The sequence below is a fragment of the Phymastichus coffea genome, unplaced genomic scaffold (genome assembly GCF_024137745.1).
Source record: "Phymastichus coffea isolate CEN01 unplaced genomic scaffold, Cenicafe_Pcof_1.1 PCOF00032, whole genome shotgun sequence".
Classification (NCBI taxonomy): domain Eukaryota; kingdom Metazoa; phylum Arthropoda; class Insecta; order Hymenoptera; family Eulophidae; genus Phymastichus; species Phymastichus coffea.
The window spans coordinates 365414-388713 of NW_026706843.1; the positions used below are offsets into that span (position 1 = coordinate 365414).

At 35.9% G+C, this 23300-nt stretch overlaps 1 protein-coding gene across 7 annotated transcripts in view; it reads left to right on the plus strand.

The window, feature by feature from the left end:
• Positions 1–23300, plus strand: part of LOC131663269 (high-affinity choline transporter 1) — a 410533-nt gene that overhangs the window by 197309 nt on the left and 189924 nt on the right. For all 7 annotated transcript variants that reach the window (XM_058933576.1, XM_058933580.1, XM_058933581.1 and 4 more), the window contains one exon: positions 22358–22662. In XM_058933576.1, coding sequence (XP_058789559.1) covers positions 22358–22662 — 305 coding nt within the window. The remainder of the gene's footprint in view (positions 1–22357; positions 22663–23300) is intronic.

The following is a 23300-nucleotide window of genomic DNA, read 5'->3' on the forward strand; positions in this document are numbered from 1 at the left end:
AAGTAATCTCCCTCAGATATAATACACTTGTGCCAACGTTTTTTCCAATCCTTGAAGTACTTCTGGTAGGCACTTTCTGGTATAGCCTTGAGTTCTTCCAGTGATTTTTTCTTTATCTCGTCAATAGTTCCAAACTTTCGTTCTTTAATGGGTTTTTTGAGTTTTGGGAACAGAAAAATGTCACAGGAGGCCATATCCAAAGAATATGGTACCAGAGGAATGATTGTGATTTTGTTTTTGGCCAAAAAGTTCGATACAAGCAACGATAAGTGAGCAGGTGCATTATCGTGATGCAAAATCCATGAATTGTTTTCCTACAATCCCGGACGGTTTTTTGTATTGCTTTTCGCTAACGGCATATAACTTCAAGGTAATACTCTTTATTGACCGTACGATCTTGTGGTAAGAACTCTTGATGTACTACACCACAATAATCAAATAAAACAGTGAGCAAATCCTTGACATTAGATCGAACTTGACGTGCTTTTTTTGGTTTTGGCTCTTCTGGAGTCTTCCATTGGGACAATTGGGCTTTAGTTTCGATGTTATAACCATAAACGCATGATTAATCACCAGTTATGACTCTTTTGAGCATATAAGGATCATCATTGACGTCGTTTAACAGCTCTTGAGCAATGCTTCTTCTACGGTATTTTTGTTCAAAATAAAGCAATTTCTGAACAAATTTTGCTGCTACACGTTTTGTGCCCAACATTTCGGAAAAAATTGCATGGCACGAGCCAACAGAGATGCCGACGTCTTTAGCCACTTCTCTAATAGTGATTCGACGATTTTTTAACACCATTTGTTTCACTTCTTCAACAATTTCATTAGTTATTGAAGTGCTGGTCGTCCAGAGCAAGGTTTGTCGTTGGTGTCTTCTCAGCCATCTTGAAAGACTTATACCACTTGTAAACATTTTTTTGACTTAAAGTAGACTCACCGTATGCTACTGTCAACATTTCAAATGTTTTGAAGCACTTAATTCCATTTATTACACAAGATTTTATGAAAACTCTATGATTTATTGTTTTCTACAGCAGAAAATCGCCGAGCATAAAAACACATCTAAAGTTCCTGTCTCGCAAAAAAAGTAAACATACAAACTAGCTGAAACTGTGAGCATATGTGAGGGACATGTATACCAACATAATAAAAAAAAATATATTGATGATCAAATCTATGTAACCCGCCCAATTTAAAAATTCACCTTACTTTTTGAACACACATTGTACATGTCCCTCACATATACTCACAGTTTCAGCCGGTTTTTATGTATCATCTTGTAATAAATAGGACCATAAGAAATTAGTGCTTAAGTTCGATAATGCTCCAAATCTACCTTTGTCAAAGTTAAACGTAAATAGTCAATTCCTCCTTAAAAGAGAGAATTTTTAAATAGTGAAGCCTCTATTGATTCTGATTGGTTGACTTGAGATAGAGTATTCATGTATGATTGATTGATTTGGTTTAATGAAATTGATGTGAGAATGACATATGATGACGTATTTTGACATTATATTTTTGACGTTATAAAGTGACAGTGGTCTACACAGTTCAGTGCTTGACAACGAACGACGAAACACGCATCTGCGATTAAGGGAGTTGAGTACCTACCCGCCTAGTAAAATAAGAGCTAAACACTCAGGTTGACTATAGCGGTAGTCGATCTGGCAACGTCGCGTTTTGTTAACTTGTGTGCGCGTGCGTGTGTAAGTATTAGTCGTACATGTATCAATATTGCATGGAACAATATTTACATGTATGTCGCTATATATAGAAATAAAGCTTTTTTGTATATTCTTACTACAATAATGTATTAGACGAATAATTATATATTAAATTTTATATATTAAAAATCCAATCTTTCAAACAAATTTTAATACTTAGTCACTACGAACTGTTAACTGCGTATGCGACGTTGCCACATGTGTAACCAAACAAGCTAAAAACAGCTATTTACAGTAGTTATCGTAATAATTATTACTGATAGAGCTCACCCTTCTATGTTATTAAAGTTGATAAGTATTCTAGGATATCTTATCTATCTACTTCTCAAATATCATTAAAATCTGTTCGTCAATTAAAAAGATATCAACGATCTTATGCGTAAAACTCTGTGACTCCGCATAAGGCCACGTGTTCAATTTGCTTGTAACGACCGAAAATGAAAGTACGACTATCTTTTATAAAAACCCACCTAGGCTCCCGAAAATTGGTTTACGTACATAATTTGTTACATTCTAACGCTCTGCAAAGTTTCAGATTTTTCTGTTCGTTAATTCTTGTAGGTACTCAACTCCCTTAAGTTTTTGATTTTAATAATCAAGGTATATTAATGAATATTTGTTCTTATTAATTTCAAGTTGAGGGTATTTCAATTATTACATTTAACGATATGAAAAAATTTACTTTAAGTAAAAACTAACAAAAAACCATGTGGTAGTCCGTTTGTTTCATTCGTTCGTTCGTTTTCAAAGTAATCTTTGTTTCGTGAACTCCGTTCAACACATGTTCTCTATCTTAATCAATGAATTTAGTTATAACTTTTACATATAAATTATGAGATAATTGCATACGAAACATAGTTTAATAAATCATTGTTATTTGATTTTATTTGAAATTTTAATTTCGATAACATTTTTTTTTATTTACTCCAAAAATATTTACAATCTGTCCTATAGATTGAGACTTTAAGCAAATGTTATTATTATTAGACATATATATATTAACATTTAACCAGTATACTCCAATGTGTATTTTGACTTTGTTTGACAACGGATTTTAATAGTTTAATGTAATTTATTTTATTTGCGTATTCATAAGTATGTTTTTTAAGTCTGGTATTTGTGATAGATGTCTTGAGGAGTCTGTTGTCAAGTTTGTTAGGATGGTTTTGAAATCTGGAGTAATATTTTGCGTAGAAATTTGTAATTTCTTCTTTGACTGTTGTAACCTGTAGATCGTTTCGGATAATTTCGTTCGGTACGAAATGTGGGGCCCGTACTATATTGCGTAAGATTTTCGATTGAAATCTTTCCAGGATTTCAATATTCGAGTTCGAAGCAGCTCCCCATAGTTAAATACCATAAGTCCAGACTGGTTTAAGCACAGCTTTATACAACAGCAGTTTGTTTTCAATTGATAGCTCCGATTTTTTTCCAATGAGACAGTACATTTTCCTCCATTTTAGACCCAACTGTTTACGTTTGATGAATATATGATCCCTTCATGTAAGTCTTCGGTTTAGATGGATACCTAGATATTTTACTTGATTACTTTACGGAATGAATTTTTCGTTTAATATAATAGGGGGCAGGTATCTTTTCGAAGTGTGAATGTCGTATGCATTGATTTACTTTCATTTATTATTATTCTCCAGGAGTTAAACCAGTTTTGAAGGTGGTTATTTATGTATTTTTGTAACGTTTTAAATGCTATTGTTACTTCTGACTGAACTTTTAATATTGCTGTATCGTCTGCGAAAGTTGATGTCACGATATTTGTAGACTTTGGTGGATCTGATGTGTACAATAAATATAGTGTTAGGCCTAGAACACTGCTTTGTGGTACTGCAGCTTTTATTAACTGACATTTTGATATGTATGTATCCATTTTAACTTGGAACTCTCTATTTTGTAGATATAACTGCAACAATTTGTAATGGGGCTCCGGAAAAAAAGTCTTCAGCTTATAAAGTAGTTATTTATTTTCAATGGCTTTCCTCTCAACAGATACTATTTTGTTTACTTGCTCGATCGTAGAGTGATTACACCTGAAACCGAATTGATGATCGGAGATAAGTTTTCTATTTAGTATTATTGGGTTAATTCTAGCTAGTATTAATTTTTCAAAAATTTTAAAGACTGCTGACAAAAGGCTAATCGGTCTATATGAAGTCACCATTTTTGGTTCTTTACCAGGTTTAGGTATTAAGACAATCTCTGCTACTTTCCACTGAGAAGGAATATAGCAGAAACGCAAGCATTTATTGAAAACAATTGTTGAAGTATCTTATTGCAATTTTAGGTAAAGTTTTAATCATTTTTCCTGTGACATTATGTAATCTCGGGGCTTTTATATTTTTAATATTATTAATTATTTGCAATACTTCCTTTATTTTTATCGATTCGATCAGTGAACTATCTTGGACGTCAAAAAATTCGAGTAAGATTTCTTCTTTATGTTGGGAGATTATACTTTCGTGAGGTGTGAATACTATACTTAAATGATTTGCAAACGTTTCAGCTTTCCCTCGTCCGACCTTGCCTAGTTTCCGCCAAGTTTTCTGATAGGCAATTGCAACGGTAGTCGATTCAATTAATCGAACCGTTCGCGATTTTGATTTTCGCGCGTTAGTTCTAAGTATTGAGAGAGAGGGGGCGGCGGTCTTTTAAATGAGCAGTTACGCTTCAGCTGTATTCGAACGAGCATCGCCGATTTTTATTTGCACAGTTTTTCTCGCCGAGTGATAGTTTTCCTGGGACAATTTCGTGCGTGAGTGTAATAGCGATATTATAGCAAGTACGAGGATTCGGAAGCAGTTTGCAGCTGATAAGCAGAGTGAGGCAGCGCAGCCAATTGTTCAAAGGACAGGGGCAGTTGATATTTTGCTGACATCAACAGTTACGGCTGATCACCGTAATTGCACCGCAGGGTAGGTGCACCTCCCTTAATTATCGCGTGACAAAATACATTTAGTATTTTGTTCAACCGTGTTAGCGTTGATATTTTTTGTATTTGCGCCGAGCGTTAGATCGCGCCAATTTTCGTATCTTCTCTCTCTCTCTTTCTCACCGAAAGTTATTTAATTGTAAATCCTATTCGCGTGCGTCAGTCTTTCGGCCCGACAAAGACTGTAGAGATTTTTATTAATAAAATCTATTAAACTTATTCGCCGATTTCGTCATATGATTTTTCCTAGTTGTTTAAACAATTAGAAAAAGCTTAGGTTTTAATCCTATTATAGCTAGGGGATTAAGTGGATTTGGAGTAAAGTCGCTTACACTTGAAACTCATCGTGTGTCACAAGGCACGTGACTTAAGGTGAGTTCAACTCTGCTTGATCGAAGACAACTAAGTTAAGTCAGCTGACGTTAAGGCGAATACACGTATTAACATACGTGTTAACGGAGCGGCGGTTTGCTCTGCATCGTGGGAGTTTGTTCTTAAATAAATTTCTCATTTTTGCAGATTTAGCCCCCCGTTACACAATATAAATGTCGTTGGCCTTTTAAGTTGTTTAGTACCTTTCCAGAAATAGTAGTCTGTTGCTACTGTTGAACTCAGTGTTCTGAGATAGTTTTGCGTTTGTATATTTTTTTCTTCGTATAACGATTTCTTTAGATCTTTAGATCCTTTATTTATTCTTGTTTTATTTTAGCTTTATCTGGTTATCTGATATCTTCTTCTTAACGATCTTTTTTCTTTTATTTTTTGGACTATTTTATTGGACGTATTTTGTTGTGTTTTATTTGTATTTAATTCTATAGAGCATTTACTTATTGATTTAGTTAGTAGCAGATTGAATGAATTTATGATATCTTCAATATTTGTAGTTGTTTTAAGAAGAACGTTACACGTTATGCGTTCCTCTATATAGGAGGCATATTTTTTCTAATCAACTTTAGTTTGTTTGTATATTTTCAAATACTTGTTGGTATAATGTAATCGGTATCGGCGAGTGATCTGATGACAAGTCTAAGCATGACGATACTTCAAAATAATTTTTGTTTATACCCTTTACTATAGCAAAGTCAATCAAATCTGGGAGCTTGTTTATGTCTGTAGGCCAGTATATTGGTTCTCCAGTTGATATCGGAATGAAATCATTTTTTTGTACTATTTCATAGAGTATTCTACCTCTATATGTTGGAATTGATGATCTAGATCCCCACCAAGATGCTTCATATTGTAATCACCACCTGCTCTAAAATGATTTCCTAAAGTTTTGAAAAAGTTTGTCCATTTTCATGAAGTAATTGTTTTATTTGGAGGACAGTAAATAGCTGATATTGTTGTCGGTCCGTTTTTATCTGTAATGTTTACACTGGTTGCTTGTAGGTTGATTTCGCTAATGTGTGAGTGGATGTAGTGATTTATTTTTGTTTTGATTATGATCGGAGTATTTCCGTGTACTTTATTAAGTGGGTGATTTGTTTTGTGTACAGTACAGTTTGGTATGTTATGTTATGTTTTGTGTACAGTATAGTTTGGACTGTTGGAAACAACCGCTACAGTACCGGATATCCAACTATCTTGATTTGGGATCGAGGTTGGGTTGGGTTATAGAGCATGATGGTTCTTGGTTTGAGTAAGAGGATTAAGAGATTCGGGATGTAGGGGTTAACAGAATAGCAAGGTTTCAGGCTTCCGAGAGTTTAGGAAATCGCGGTATGCTAGCATCCTTAACTGAATGAAAAGAGACAGAGAGAGAATCATTGTAGTGGACGCTTCATTTCTTTTCTTACGTAAGACTGTTAACGGGTTTGATTTTTTCTCATTTAGATCCCCACGCAATCACCCGCTATAAAGAACTTCGTTTTCAAAATCCAACTTTAAAAAAGGTATTGCTGTTAAATATGGTACACTGCCGGTCAGTCACTTTTACCCCCCCCCCCCCTCCTCGAGCAAAATTGCTTGAACTTGGAAGTTTCATTATTTTGGTCAGAATCAACGTACAGAGACGAGCGGGAGCGCATTTGAAAGTTCTGTCCAAGAGCTTTCGAATAGTATGCACCGCAAAATTTATGAAATCGGTTTTCTAATTTTTTCAATCGAATATCCATAAATAAAAATTCCAAAATTTTCAGTCTATCTTTGATAACTTGCCAATTCTAGGGAAAAAATCCCACAAAAATTTCGAGCACAGCATTTTCTTCGTTTTTCCAAACCCTATCCAAATCACTCGTTAAAAAATGTTGTCCATCAAATATGACTCTTGTATACGAAATTTTCTTGAAAATTGACATGTTTGTTCCACTTTTTATAACTTTGTAAATAAAAATCCTAGAAAAACGTGTACATGAAAGAAAATGTTTCTTTTTTCACGTAGAATACTGTAAAATTTTTTTCAGATTAAAAAAAAATATTTTTTTTTCATCCATCTTTCTATGGTCTTTCAAAAAAAAAGTAAAATATTCTTTTGCAAAGTGAAATTGTCTTCTTGCAAAATAAAAATTGTTGATTTCAAAAACTTGTTGCCATTTTTTTTCCTCACAAGAACGTTGTTTTTTAATTATTTTTCATTGCTGTTTTTATAGCCGGTGCAAAAAACAATATATATTATACAGGAAACGATAGTGAGTATACGTGTGTGTATTCACACCCAGTAATCACAGGCTTATTTCGTAGGTACCCAACACGCTGTATACTCAGGTGTTTACAAATATAGTTATATACGAACGCTCAACATATGAAATATGGTATCTTCTTAAATATTTCTGTGTCTACGATTATGAGCAAACTAGTCGATCGCGAGCGTTTCAAGTGTGAACAACTGTTTGTGTAATGTGTAATGAACATGGCAAAATCGAAAAATTTGTCCGTGCGTGAACGTAATAAGATCATTGTCCTTCATGAACTACAAATGAGTAGTCACGCTATTTTAAAGCAGTTGAAAATAGATAGGCGTACAGGGGCTTATAATATTAAAAAGTTCTGTATAGTATATCTGGAAGTATCGAAAATAGGCAACGCAAACCAAGAAGAAAAATTACTGCCAAAGAAGATGACTACATTTGTCGAACAAATTTGCGTAATCGAAAAGCCACTGCCTCTGAACTTACCGCAGATGTCAACAGACATTTAGAAAAACCTGTGAGTGTGAGTACGGTAAAGAGACGTTTGCGAGAGAAAGGAATTTTTGGTCGAGTTGCCGTTAAGAAGCCACTTCTACGATGTGTAAATAAAAAGAAACGCTTACAGTGGGAAAAAAGTCATAAAAATTGGACTATTTCTGATCGGAAAAATGTTCTGTGGTCTGACGAGTCAAAATTTTAAATTTTTGAAAGTAGAAGGAGAGTGTACGTATGTGAGAAGACGGGTTGGTGAAAAATATAATAGTGATTGTTTAGTTCTAAGTATGAAGCATGGTGGTGGTTTAGTTATGGCATGGGGTTGTTTTGCTGGATCAAAAGTAGGTGATATTGTGAAAATTGATGGAATTTTAAAGAAAGAAAGTTACAAAAACATTCTACAAAGGCACGCTGTAACATCAGGAATTCGACTAGTGGGAGCACAATTTGTGTTTCAGCAAGATAACGATCCAAAACATACATCCAAATTATATGAAAATTATCTCTCAAATTTGGAAAAAAAAAAAAATTGAAAGTTATGCAATGACCAGCCTAGTCGCCTGATTTGAATCCCATCGAACTGCTATGGGAAGAGCTCGATCGAGCAGTGAGAAAATCTTCCCCAAGCTCTGCAACTAATTTATGGGAAATTTTACAAAGAGAATGGAACAATTTCCAAGAAACCACATTGGACAAACTAGTCGCAAGGATGCCAAGAATATGCAAAGCTGTTATCAAGCATAAAGGAGGGCACTTTGATGAAAAAAAAGTTTAATTTGTGTGATACAAGTTCTAATTGTCACAAGTTTATGTTTGTTAATTACAAAGTCACTATTGTTACGTGTTATTGTTATAAGACGGTGCATTTATTTATTCTAATTTTATTTATTTCGAATGATATTTAGCAAACAATTTGGTTCATCGTCCTATCGCATTTGTCTATTTTTTGTTGTCTATTTCCATGTTATGACATTTTACTAAAAACACGCTAGAATCAAATCCAGAGTGAAATAGCAGATAATCTTCAAGTTTTAGGCTCAATGAAACTTATGTAAAGTTATTATTTCAAATAAATAACTTTCCAGATTAAGCATGTATTTTCATTTGAATCATGACATATCATTATTGTTATTGAAAAACAGTGTTCTTGTGAGGAAAAAAAAATGGGAATAAGAAGTTTTTGAAATCTAAAATTTTTATTTTACAAGAAGACAATTTCACGTTGCAGATGAATATTTTACTTTTTTTTTTTTTGAACGACCATAGGAAGATGGATAAAAAAAATACTTTTTTTTATTCTGAAAAAATTTTACAGTATTCTACGTGAAAAAGGAAACATTTTCTTTCATGTACACTTTTTTCTAGGATTTTTATTTACAAAGTTATAAAAAGTGGAAAAAACGTGTCAATTTTCAAGAAAATTTCTTATACAAGGGTCATATTTGATGGACAAAATTTTTTAACGAGTGATTTGGATAGGGTTTGGAAAAAGGAAGAAAATGCTAGACTGAAAATTTCGGAATTTTCATTGATGAATATTCGATTGAAAAAATTAGAAGCCCGATTTCATAAATTTTGCGATGCATACTATTCGAAAGCTCTTGAAAAAAGCTTCCAAATACGCTCCCGCTCGTTTCTGTACGTTAATTCTGACCAAAAATATGAAATTTCCAAGTTCAAGCAATTTTGCTCGAGGAGGGGGGGGGGGAAGTGACTGACCGGCAGTGTACCATATTTAACAGCAATACCTTTTTTAAAGTTGGATTTTGAAAACGAAGTTCTTTATAGCGGGTGATTGCGGGGGGATCTAAATGAGAAAAAATCAAACCCGTTAACAGTCTTACGTAAGAAAAGAAATGAAGCGTCCACTACAATGATTCTCTCTCTGTCTCTTTTCATTCAGTTAAGGATGCTAGCATGGACTCTCCTTCCTTTCTTTCTCTCTCTCTTTCACTTATTTATTCTTTCCGTTTCGCTCATTCACCCATACCCATCCACTCTCAACAACAAAAATAATAAGTTTTTGAATTCTTTTATAAAATACATATTACAGCAGAGAAATATGTATTAGTGAATCAGTTCAATAACATTCAATATGGTTCAATATTGTATTAAAAATTTATGAGGTATCATATCTTTTATTTATTTATTTTTTTTTTTTATTACTCCTATTTATATTTACAATCTGCAAAAAAATGCATTTGTAAATTGTATGACACTATAGAAAAAAGAAAACATTTGGAAAAGGCGAGCTTCCCATTGGAATGCTCGTACCTGGATTAGATGATCAAATTACATGACTTATTACGGAAAAAAAAACAAAATCTATACTAATTGTTTATGTTTCTTGAGTCGAGAGTTGCGAATGTATTGGTGTAGTATGCGGACTGCCAACGGGTAAGGATGAGCCTGCTATCTAGTTTTGTATTTGTTGAAGAACACTCCCACTTCCTCCTTAACTGTAGATATCATTGTGTCCCTTCTTATTATTTCATTGGGAATGAACCAAGGTGCGTCCACAATGGTCCTTAGGGCCTTTGATTGGAATCTTTCCAGGATGTCCACATTTGAATTGGAAGCCGTGCCCCAAAGTTGTATTCCATAAGTCCATACCGGTTTAAGAATTGACTTGTATAGCAGTAGTTTATTATCGAGGGCTAGTTGAGAATTTCTCCCTATAAACCAGTACATTTTCCTTAGCTTCAAGTTAAGCTGTTTTCTTTTTGTCCATATGTGTACCCTCCAGTTCATTCTTCGATCCAGGTGCATTCCCAGATATTTTGCATGCTCACTTTGTGGAACACTTTTACCGTTTAGGAAGACCGGTGGGCATGTTTTCTTTTTAAGAGTGAATGTGACATGATTACATTTGTCCTCATTCACTCTTATACTCCAAGTGTTTAACCAGGTTTGTATCTCGTTGAGATATGTCTGGAGAGTGCGGGATGCCACTTCTCCATCCTCATGTGAGGTCAGCAGTGCTGTATCATCCGCGTATGTTCCTGTTGTGATGTTTTGCATAACAGGGATGTCCGCTGTGTAAATAGTGTAGAGTACAGGGCCTAAAACGCTACCTTGTGGAACACCTGCTTTGATTGGCAGATCATCCCTGAAATCATCTCCAACCTTTACTCTGAAATGTCTGTTAGTTAGGTAGGATTGTAGCAACTTTGCTAGGTTGATTAGAAATACCTCTTTGATCTTGTGTGCTAGTCCGTCGTGCCAGACTCTATCAAAAGCCTGCTGAATGTCAAGAAACACTGCTGAGCAAAATTTTCTGTCCTCTAACGCTTTTCTGATCTGCACTACTATTTGATTTATCTGCTCAAATGTGGAATGGTTCTGCCGAAATCCGAATTGATGATCCGGTATCAATTTTTTTTCTTCTATATATTTGTTCATTCTGGTGAGGATGACTTTTTCAAAGATTTTCGAAAGAACTGATAGCAGACTGATAGGTCTATAAGCTGTGACTTGTTCCAAATTTTTACTTGGTTTGGGGATAACATTGACTTCTGCTTTTTTCCATATAAGTGGGAAATAGCAAATTCGGAGACAAGCATTAAAAATGATTGTTATGTGTCTTATTGCTTTAGTGGGTAGTTCCTTAATCATTTTCCCGGTTATATTGTCTATTCCTGGGGCTTTTCTGTTTTTAATTTTACCTATTAGCTTAATAACTTCAGTCAGTTGGGCCGATTTAGTCTGACCATCTTCCTCGTTTATTGAGTTATTTAGTAATTGTCTTTCTTCAGTCTCTGTAATAATTCTTTCATTAGGTGTAAATGTTTTGCAGAGATGATTTGCAAATGCTTGAGCTTTTTCTTTATTGGTCTTGACCCAGCTTCCAGAAGGTTGACGAATAGGTGGAATCAATCTTTTTGGATTCTTTAGGTTTCGTGTGGCTTTCCATAAGGAATATTTAGTGGATGCTGTAGGGGTAAGTTCGCTTAGATATTTTCCCACTTTACGGTTTTTTTCCTGTTGTAGCAAGTTTTTTTATTTCCCTTGTTGCAGTATTCCATTTGGCCTTATCTATCCGGTGTCGAGTAATTTGCCAGTTCTTTCTGAGTTTTCTCTTTTCCTTTATTTTTCTAATAATGTGGTTTGGAGTATCGTGATAGCTTATTTTCTTTGTTGAAGTAGTGTACTTGATTTGTGCTTGTTATATATTGAGTTAAAGTTTACTATACAATCATCTATATCTTTAGTGGTTTTGAGTGGTATATTACTATGGATATTCTCTTCTATATACTGCTTATACTTGTTCCAGTCGGTGATTTTTATTGTTGCTTCTTTTTTTATTTTCTTGGCTTGTAAGGAAATCGCTATCGGGGAATGATCTGAGGATAATTCTAGGCATGATGTGGCCTCGAAGTAGTATAAGTTTATTCCTTTGACTATCGCGAAGTCGATTAGGTCAGGAAGCTTGTTTAGGTCTGATGGCCAGTATGTAGGTTCACCTGTTGAAATTGGATAGTAGTCGTTTTCCTTCATTACCTTGTAAAGTTGATTTCCTCTAGGAGATGGAGTAGCCGATCTGAATCCCCACCATGGATGCTTCGCGTTAAAGTCACCGCCAGCTATGAACCTATGACCGAAAGAGCTGAAAAAGAACTTGAACTCCTCTTTGTCTATTGTATGGTTTGGAGGACAGTATACTGCTGTCATTGTAATTGGCCCCGTCCAATCTGTGATTATTATGCTTGCCGCCTGGATATTTAGCTTCTGATGATTAACTGTTGAATGATGCTTAATCGAAGATTTAATAATAATTGCTGCACCTCCGTGCGCTTTGTTATCTGGATGATCCGCTTGATATACTTTATAGTTTGGGATCTTAAATTGATGCTGGTTAGTGAAATGTGTTTCAGAAATCAGTATAATATCTACATCTTCTCTGATTAGGAAGCTTTCCAACTCTAGCTTTCTTTGATTTAAACCATTGGCATTCCAAATTATTATTTTAAGTTGGTTTCTCATTGTGTAAACTTACCCAGTAACGTTGTCAGTAGATTAAACATGGTTTCCATTCTGTCCATTAGTTTTTCCACTAGTGCTTCTAATCTTTTTACTCGGCTTGATTCAGTGTTTTCTGTCTGTCGACTATTGGTAGCGTTTGTAGTTTGTGTTTCGCTGCTATCTTCTACTTTGTCGTTGCTAGTTGCTACTTGAGCATATGAAAGTTCTGGCTTTATTGTGTGAGTTGCGATATTTTCTTTTCTATTGTTGGTAACGTTACTTGGGTGAGATTGTAGTGTTTTTTCTCTTAAGGTGGGGAATAACTTTTGCTGGAGCTGTTTATGTGTTGGGCATCCTCTGTAACTTGCAGGGTGGTCTCCTTTACAATTAGCACATATTACCTTGTTAGATTTACCCTTTAATGGGCAGTTTTTAGTGTTGTGATGCTCTGCACATTTGACACAGACTGGGACCTTGCTGCAGTAATTCTTGGTGTGTCCAAACTCCTGATAGTTAAGGCACTGAGGGATTTCTCTTCTTTTCCTCAATGGCTCGAAAGTGATCACTGAGTTAAGCAGCCTGTTGATTTCAAAAATATTTTTGTTATTTCCACTTACTTCTAGTTCGATTGTAAAGAGCGGAGTTGGCGCCTTGGTGATTCTGCTGAGTATGTTAGTAATTTTCGTGATTTTGTGTCCTTTAACTTCAAGTTCGTTTATTACTTCTTCGATATTAGTCAAAGGGTACAATCCCCTTAGCATAACATTGAATCCTTTGTCTTGTTTATGTGGAAAGGTGTAGAATTGAGTGTTCTTCTCCTTCAACGCCCTGACAATCGGCAGGTATATTTCTGAGTCAGCAGGCTGTATGCTTAATTTATTATTACTTAGCAGTTTAATAGTATAGCTATTCTTGGCTATTTTATTTAGCAGCTCTTCTAGAGGTTTGATATTTTCTACTTCATTTACATATATCGGCGGTGATTTAAGAACCTGTTTATTGACATCATTTTTTGCATTATCATCCTCTTGGTTTTCTTTCCCTGATTCTGCGCTCAACGGTTCGAAAAGATTATTTGTTGGTGTAGCACTTAGCCAATTCTCCAGGGTGAATGCGGGACGCTTGTTTTCGCCGCTACTGTTTTCTGGGCTGTTTCTCATTCTTTTTCCTGCAACTTTTTTCCAATTTTTCGTTTTTTCCGTTTCATTTTGTGATGAGAGCGGGAGGTCCATCTTTTCAATTTTCATCATATCATAAACTACAAAAAATTTATTTCTTTTCAATTACACGGCTCGAATTTTCATTATTAAGCGTTTTCCATACTCTTTGAATAAATATTGTAACTTTATATTTTGTGACGGTAAACGTCGTATTAGCGCTAACAGCCCAACTATGCGGCTGCCAGCGAGAGCAGCACCTGCCGGTTGGGGCGAAATGTATTGGAGGAATTCGGTACGACACGCGACGGAACGCGCGCGAATAAAAACGAACCAGTGAAAAATTAGAACCCGCACACTCAACCGCCATTCAGAAGGACCAGAGTTTTTCCCGAGTTTTCCGGAGTGCAGAGTCGAAAAGAAAGGAGCCGTGTCATAGCCTTACGTCCGGAAAGTGTGCGTGCAAGAATGCGTGTAAGTGTGCGTGAGCGGAGAGTTTCGCCATCGAGGGCGAAACCGTAAGCGAGAGACATCATCGCCGGCAGATAAACATTACCGAAAGACATAGCGTGTGCCGTACGAGCCTTCTTCGTCTCATTTGTTACCCGTGCGAGAGTTAATAAGGTAAGCTGGCCAGCTTAATTTCGCGATCGCGATAGAATTATCTATAACTAATCTCTCGTACTCGACGAAAAGCGTGCACGTAATAACTCTGCGAACTATGAGCGGCGAGCGATCTGACACTGCATGTTCTCGTGCGCGCGGCATGTAAACATAAAGACGCGGGCCGAATGAAGTGTAGCATTAAGAGGCAATAAACGTTCTCGCTTGTGATATTACCAATATTTCCGACGTATTTATTTCGCATTAGTAGATAGTTGGTTGACTGACACCCGTTCTCGCCTGCTCTCCGGTTTTCGTGTTTGAACGTTCAGATAATCCCACGTGCTCTTCGATACGATCGCGCGCACAAAATAAATAAACGGTATTAACCCCGTTACAATTTATTTCAATTCAAATTTTACACATTCAAAAACCAAATTATCGGTATAATAGTCATAAAATAAAGAAAACACTAAGAAAATATCCGTAATATTAATAGGTATTGATCAATTTCGTAGATTGTTATTATAGGAAATCAAATAGTGATTGTTCTAGCAATTATCGTACCATAATGCGCATATTTTTAAGATACTTTATTTATCTAATTCAATCTTTGTGGTGGTGAACTTCGGGGGGTTTCAGCCGCGCACTCCAAGTACTTCCGTCACAAGGCCTGGTTGAACCGTTTTCACCCGACTAATAATTGGGCGCCAGACCGCCGTTCCTAATTTATGGCGATCGTCGGGAATAGGGTCGGAAAATCGCAACTAATAAGTAACTAATCCTTCATATTTTAACCCTTTCAGTCACAGGAGTCCATATATGACCTTCTTTATTTGTTTGACTGTTTTTTCCGTATTTTTCAAAATCAATGTGGGATTTTGAAAATTTTGGCTTTTTTAGGTATTACTATATCTAGACTATTGAGTAATGGGGGTAAACTGCTTATATGTAATTGTTTATAATTATTATAAATAAACGATTGATTAACAAAATTTTTTTTAGGATACTAATACGTTAGCGCTAAAATTTAAGAAATAACATATGCTTTTGACGCTTGAAATTATTTGATTGATTGACAAAGATTGTAGAATCCCATATGGTAGCTAAATTTACAAAATCTAGCATGGTAGCTTCAATATGGCGGCCGATAGTTAAAGAAACAGACAACTACATTTTTTTTTGACTTATGTAAAAATTTACTTTGTCATGAGGTAAATTTGCCAATAGATGGCGCATAAAAGTTCGTACTATCCACAAGAAATTTTTACCTGTAAAAGTATATAAGTCAGTAGAGATCCGGTAGAAAAAAATTAATTTATGCAGTAGCTATCGACAAAAATTACTCAACTTATCTATATAATTGAAGCAATGAATATTACTGATATTTCAAGTGGGGAAGAAAGTGAAGACAGTGGATATGTTGATAAGGGGGGGTCAATAAGTCTTTACAAAAAGAAGGAAAGAAAAGTTTTGCGTGTGTAATTTTTTTTTATTTTTCAACATAATCTTCTGGAAGGTCGATACATTTTATTAAATGGCCTTCCAGTTTTTTTAAGCCATCAGAAAAATATGATTTCTGAAAACCCTCAAAATAGGCATTTGTTTCGGCGATGACTTCTTCATTCGACGTGAATCGTTGTCCGGCAAGCCATTTTTTGAGGCTAGGAAATAAGAAAAAGTCACTGGGAGCCAAATCAGGCGAATATGGTGGATGGTCAATCAATTCGAACTTTAAATCGTTAATTTTTGCCATCGAAACTGCACACGTGTGAACTCGAACATTGTCTTGAAGAAAGAGGCATTTTTTTTTGTTCAAGTGAGGACGTTTTTCTATGATTTTTTCTTTCAGCTAACCTAATAATGACGCATAATATTGTCCAGTGATCGTCTGGCCCTTTTTCAAGTAGTCGATGTAGATGATTCCATACGCATCTCAGAAAACCGTGGCTATAATCTTGCCAGCTGACTAGTGTTTTTGCCTTCTTTGAGGCTGATTCTCCTGCGGTAATCCATTGTTTGGACTGTTCTTTGGTTTCAGGAGTATAGTGATGTACCCATGTTTCGTCTACAGTTACGAGTCGACACCAAAAGTCTTCCAGATTACGACGTATGCGTGCCAAAAGAGCCTTAGAGGTGACCACGTTCGTTTGATTTCAACAGTGAGCAAACGTGGCACCCATCTTGCTGATATTTTTTTCATCCCCAATTTTTCATGTAACATTGAAATGATTGTAAACTTTGATACCCCTGTGGCCTCAACTAATTCTTGCAATTTTAATCTTCTATCACTCAACACCATATCGTGGATTTTGTTGACCATTTCGGGCGTACTCACTTCTACGGGGCATCCTGAACGAGATTCATCTTTTGTTGTTGTACGGCCGCGTTTAAATTCATTTACCCAGTTATAAACAGTCTTAAACACAGGGACAGACTTGTCATGAACGGTGTTCATTTCAACTGTGATTTCTTTTAGTATAAGGCCTTTCAAATGAAAATGTTTTATCACCGCTCGAAACTCTGTTTTTTCCATTTTTCAAATAAACCAATAACATTTTTGTTCAACCAACACTCACAAAAAAACGACTTAATGAATCGAGCTGAAACTTTGTACGATATCTAGTTAGTAGTATTGCTTGCCAAAAACATCATAATTCAAGCGTGACGAGCGCCATCTCTTGGATTTTGTAAAGACTTATTGACCCCCCCCCCTCGTAATAATGATTTAAATGATAGCGTCATTGGAGCTATTTCTGAAAATCATATTGGTGATAGTGTGAATAATCAAGCAGGCTCTTCAACTATAAATCAATTGTTTAGTAATGATTATAGCTGTATTGAATATGGAATTGATGATGACACCCTATTGATCCAAAGACTAGCCGCTTTAGACGGTATAGTAAAAAGGAAATTTCATGTACCGACGTTTTCTGAGCAATGGGAGCCCAATTTACCTGCTAATGTCACATTGCCGTCGCAAATACACCGGCACTCAAAAATAATAAAAGGCTCTGAGACAGAGCCTTTTTTTATATATTCCCATGTATATTTACCCTCTGAACACAAGTTAAAATTGCTTCTTCATCCTCTATTCTCTTTAAATCACAGAAATTTTTTATTGAACGCTTCGGTGCAAACTTATCGAACGATTCAAGAACGGCTGAGGAAAAAATGCGCTCAAGGGTTTGAACTGTGGGTGAAGGAATATTAGAGGAAGAAATAGAGTTGCATTGTAGAGACAGCTTTGGTATAATCAGTTTGTTCAGGGCAGTGTTTTTGACTCTATACAGTTATCCTGAGAAAAATATCTTTAGTGTTTCACAGAGAACTGAGAAAGTAATGAAAAGTTCTATTAGGTCATGTAATGGAGCGAAAGGGGAGAGAGATTGTGAAAAATTTTGTATAGATATAGTGTAGTTTACTATGAAGAGGTCGAGAGTAGTATGAGTGACGGAGCTGTTGTCTGCAATAAGATGACGTGTTGGTTCAAAGGAGACTACTTTGAAGGCGTTTATGTCGATCAGGTCACGCAGTGAGCGAGCTTGCGGAAATTTAGCAATGATGTGGGAATTAAAATCTCCAGTAATAACTATATCGATGTATAATGGAAGGAAAGAAGTAGTGGATTCAAAAGAAAATGTTGGAATATTAGCAGTGGGATGACGATAAACCACTTTAAATTAAAGTTTACAATCACGATATTTTATTTTTGTTATCAAAAATTCCGGGGTATTATCAAAGTCCAGATCTGAAGTTGCAAGAATTTTCACTATCAGTTGATCACGGACATAAAAGCATACCACCACTCTGCTTACCTTCACACGCGATCTAGTCGAAAAAATTTGTAATTTTGAAGGGCGAGGTAAGAGTTGGAAATATTTTTAAGTAAAGTTTCGGTGACGGCTATGAGACCGTAGATTTTAATGAGGGTCTGGGCTTCGAGTATAGCAAAATGTGATGTATTGTTTAGTCCATTTATGTTAATGTATACTATTGAAAGTGTGAGTTTTTGGGGTTCTGGTATTTGTATAGCGTTTACTGGTTTCAGTCATAGTAAAAAGCCGGATATTTGCTGAGATAGGTACGTTGTTGAAATTTGATTGCGGGAGCTGTTGGATGAAGGTTGATTGTGTTAGAGTTATTCCGGTAAATTGGCGGTATCGGAGGATAATGAAGTTGAGCCTGTTCGGGTGATCGGAAGGAAGTCCGGGCAGTAATAGGCAAGAACTTATAAAGGTCGGTTTTAGTGACAATAGGGATAAGCTCAGAGCATGTTGTTTGCCTAAAAAAATCCTGGTATTTTTAACAAGTAACCAGGAATAGGTAAGATCAGTGCTCACCTTCGTAGATTTTACGAGTAGGTCAAACACTGGTTTAGGCAATATGGGTCAGACACAAACACATATGTTTCCACCACATCCGAAGATATCCTGAGCAGTATAATCTTTTAAATGGTTCAAGAAACCTATGATGCGTTCTCTGATGAATGGCGACTCAACTAAGAAGGCAAATGAGCTAAAAGCAGGACGGTCTTGTAATTGCGAGTGCGATTGGTTGTGCTGGTATTGAGAATAAATTTGAGCAAGATTAGAGTGCTACTGTTGCTGTAACTTTAATTGGTTCCATTTATGGGTGTGGATGATTGGTGGCAAATCATGATCACCTCCGAATCCTAAAGTTCTAAGAACACCGATAGTAGCCTGATAGAGTGTGCCATTTTTATCCATGTGTAGGCTATACAGCAGGAGCTCCGGTTCATCGGTGATAGCAAAATGAGAATCTCGTGCATGAGTATCGACCACAATATGTGCCATGAATCCACGAATTTCTTTATATCTTTGCGCACTTAAATGAGTTTCTGCGTAGAAGTAAGCCAGTGCGTCATTCACATGATCATTTTCTTGATGCATAGTAGATAATGAGATTGAATTAGAAATTAATTGTGGATTCTGTGGTTATAGGTGCTGAGGTATAGAAAGCTCTGCAAACTTAGGTGACGGATGAACCAAGGTTAAACAAAGTTGCTTAGCAGTCGGGAGTAGGATGGTGACGTAGGAGAGACCAATTGCTTCTTGGCTAACTGAAGGAAATTCTGGATATGATTAGTGGACGTGGCAAACAATAATGATGTGTGATTGGCAGCAGGAGTGGCCTTGTTCGGAGTGAAATATTTGTGACAGCGGAAATCTAATTGATTATGGTGTTGTAACGAAAGCTCGTTCGTTAACCGTTACCACACATTAACAAACCGTATAATGATATGAACTCTTATAATCCACTTTTACAAATCTTAGCCTAATGAACACAACGGTGTTGCTAATACGTCTTAACACTATAGAACACAACGATGTTCTTAACACCTATTACAATAGAGAACAAAGAACAAATTAACTAACTTATCATGCTTACAAATCTAAACTATATACAGCACGCATCATCCGGCAGATGACCGCCTTGATGACGAACCGTCTTAGCCTACTTAATTAAAAGAGAAAGCCGCCCGGCGAGGGATCACCTGGACGATTTTCTATTTGAACAATTTATGACGCCGACCGTAATTAGGGCAGGTAGCCGGCGTGTGCACGCCTTGCTACCTACCTGACGCCTACAATTACGTGCTGTGCCATACCGCTGAAGAGAGAGAGAGAGAGAGAGAGAGAGAGAGAGAAAGATTAGTTTGCGAGACTTGACCTTCAATACAGGAACGGGAGGCCTGGCTGCCCCCTGCATACCATGTTGCTGGCCGTCGCTGGGCCACTCCTACCGGCTTCTTCGGGTAGCGTCCCGAGCAGATGCTGGAACAAGGCAGTCGTCCTCTTTCTTCTCGGTCTTCCTCGGCTCCTTGGTGGCGTGTGCGTTTGGCTGACCCTTTGTCCTCAACTGCACTTTCGACTCTTCACCGCTGACCGTCTAAACCATCTTAATGGAAACCTTCTGACTGACTGCTCGACTCACTATTGTCTGTGTCACTCGTTTTTTCTTTCGCGATCGACAGATTCTTCCTCGTTCTTCGTCTCCCCACTTGACTTACTTATTAGGCGGCTCGCGACCAATGCGCTAATTGGTTCGCGACGCGCGACTGCCTAATCCTGCGTGGGGCACGCACGCCCGTAACTCTCTCTCTCTCTTTATAATACCTCTATACTCTATCGTCAGTGTAATAGCTTCGGGCCGGCTCGGCCTCGCTCGGCAATCTCCGTCGGCTGAAACCATGACCATGCATTAGGCGCATTCTTAAATGCGCCTAACGCTGGTCACCGTGCTTTGCCGAGAGAGAGGGGGAATTGGAGAAAATACCGACGAGAACAAGCGCAACGCGTGTTCTCGGCACAAACTTAATATAATTTGCAAGTAAATATTGCTAGTAGTTTTGCAACAAATAAATATGATGGAAATTCGAATTCACATCAGTATCCTAGTATCTTAAGAAAAAGAAACAAGAATTTGACACTTTGATAACTGATTTTTAACTGAGTTATCAATAAATAAAAAATGTATAATTTATTTAAACATTTAATGTGTTGCGAGATAGCGATCCAGCTATACATACATATAAAATTACTGATAACGATTGTTATCCGTTTGTTGATTTTATAATGGTTAAAAGAGTAATTTACAAATTCATTATTTGATTATTATTCAAAGACGGTTTGTTAATTTGGTGGTTTTTATTTTGAATAATGTATAATTCGCTCTCATCACAAATTTTTCGCTTAAACACGAGTGATTTTTTGATGTAAGAATTTTCCATAAATTTATTCTAAATTTCGTGTTATTCACTTATCTAACTTTAATCACTTGTAATTTTAAAAGGCAATTTTTTCTTGAAAAGCGATTTATATTTAAAAATTCGTTATCTTCGACTTGATTTCTTAAGTCACTGATTTTTAATTTCGAGCGAGCCATTTTGCGACAAAATCTGTGCAAAGTCTAAGCGATTATCAAAAATAGCGTCATAGGGGTTACCAAGCGTAAAAAGGAGCTGTTTTTGCAAGTATAAATTCGCTCGTCGCTGCGGCAAGAGGATTTTGCAATCCTGCCTTGCTTAACGGCGCGAGCACTGTTTGAAATAAAGGCTCAGCTATTTCCAGAGATCGAATTTCATTATTCAGTGGTTAGTCTGCTATTCCTTTCCTATATGATAATCTAATCGCTCAACTCATAAGACTCTCTCTCTCTTATGAGAAAAAAGCAGTCTTAGATTATTTCCTCTTTCTTTTGCCTAGAATTAATATTGCCTAGAAATTGAACTGCGTATTCGTTGCGGCACTGTCAGGCTTTTCCTCGATAGATACAACAGTACTTAGTTGTATTTCAAACGGCCTATCGAAGCAGCGAACTATGTGGGTAACACTATGTTCGCTATTCGATGGTCATAACAATATCAAAACACAAAGTACTTTTAAGTGTCAACTTCTTGCTTACTCTCGGATACGTGATTATCAATATATCTTAGATTACGAACTATTTATTTAAATAACGTAGGATAAGAATCAAACATTACAGAAGGTATGTGCAAAACTTAAAAAATCCAGGACTCACATACATGAATGTCCCTTTTTTAGTAGTGAATTGAAAACGTTTTATGGAGTTTTATTTTTTGATATCGTCCTAATTTCACGCTATATTTTTTTAAAGTATGAGCTGTTAAATATTACGTTGCACATTGTATAATAATTATGAGTTTCAATTTATACGAAATCGTTTTGAATAATGTTTTTGTTATGGTATATAATAAACATTAACGATGACCTTGTTACCATATATGGTGATGATGAATTTTTAATTGCGTGTTTTTTTAGTTAGAATTTTTTACGTATTATGTTATTTATGTAGGTGGTGTATTTTTTGCAAACAAGATGCGCCAACAAGGTTACATAACTATGCTGGATCCTCTGCAGGATGCATTTGGTGAACGTATGGGCGGACTACTTTTTCTACCAGCTCTATGCGGTGAGGTATTTTGGGCAGCTGGCATTCTTGCAGCACTCGGTGCTACCCTTGCCGTAATTATCGATATGGACCAGGGTACATCGGTAATACTCAGTGCCTGTATTGCCGTCTTCTATACGCTTTTTGGCGGTCTTTATTCAGTTGCCTACACCGACGTCATTCAACTGTTCTGCATCTTTATTGGACTAGTGAGTTACTTAGATTTTTAGTTTATTCACTGTTATTCATCAATTTATTAAATATAAATATCAATATAGATAATATAGCTTTATATCGACAGCCCTTCAAAATATAAATTCTTTTCTCTATGTATAGACGAACTTATTTTTAATCTGGAGGATTATTTAGAGTGATTAAATTACAAAGTCCCGATTATATTATAGAAAGTCGATAATTATTAATTGTTATATAATTTTTATATTAATTGTTATAACGTTATCCCAAACGTTCATCAAATTTATATTGGATAAATTTTGACAATACTTTCACGTGAAACAATACCAAATTTAGTAAAAGAATAAAAAATAAAAAACTTCTAAATTATGGTACGAGTACTCATCCTTTAATATTTACGAAATACATTTTACTTCGTGTTAATTTATGAATCTCTTTTCTTATGTTCCATTTTTCTAGTTTTTACTTGACAATATTAATCATATTTAATAATATTGAATATTAATAGATTATAATGAGTGAATATTTCCTCGTTATGTCTTTCTCTCCTCAGACCCATACACATTTATATACAATATAGTTAGTTTATTTATTTACAACTTATATGTTACATTTGGTTTACATTTCTTATATTACTATTTGTGTCTCGTAT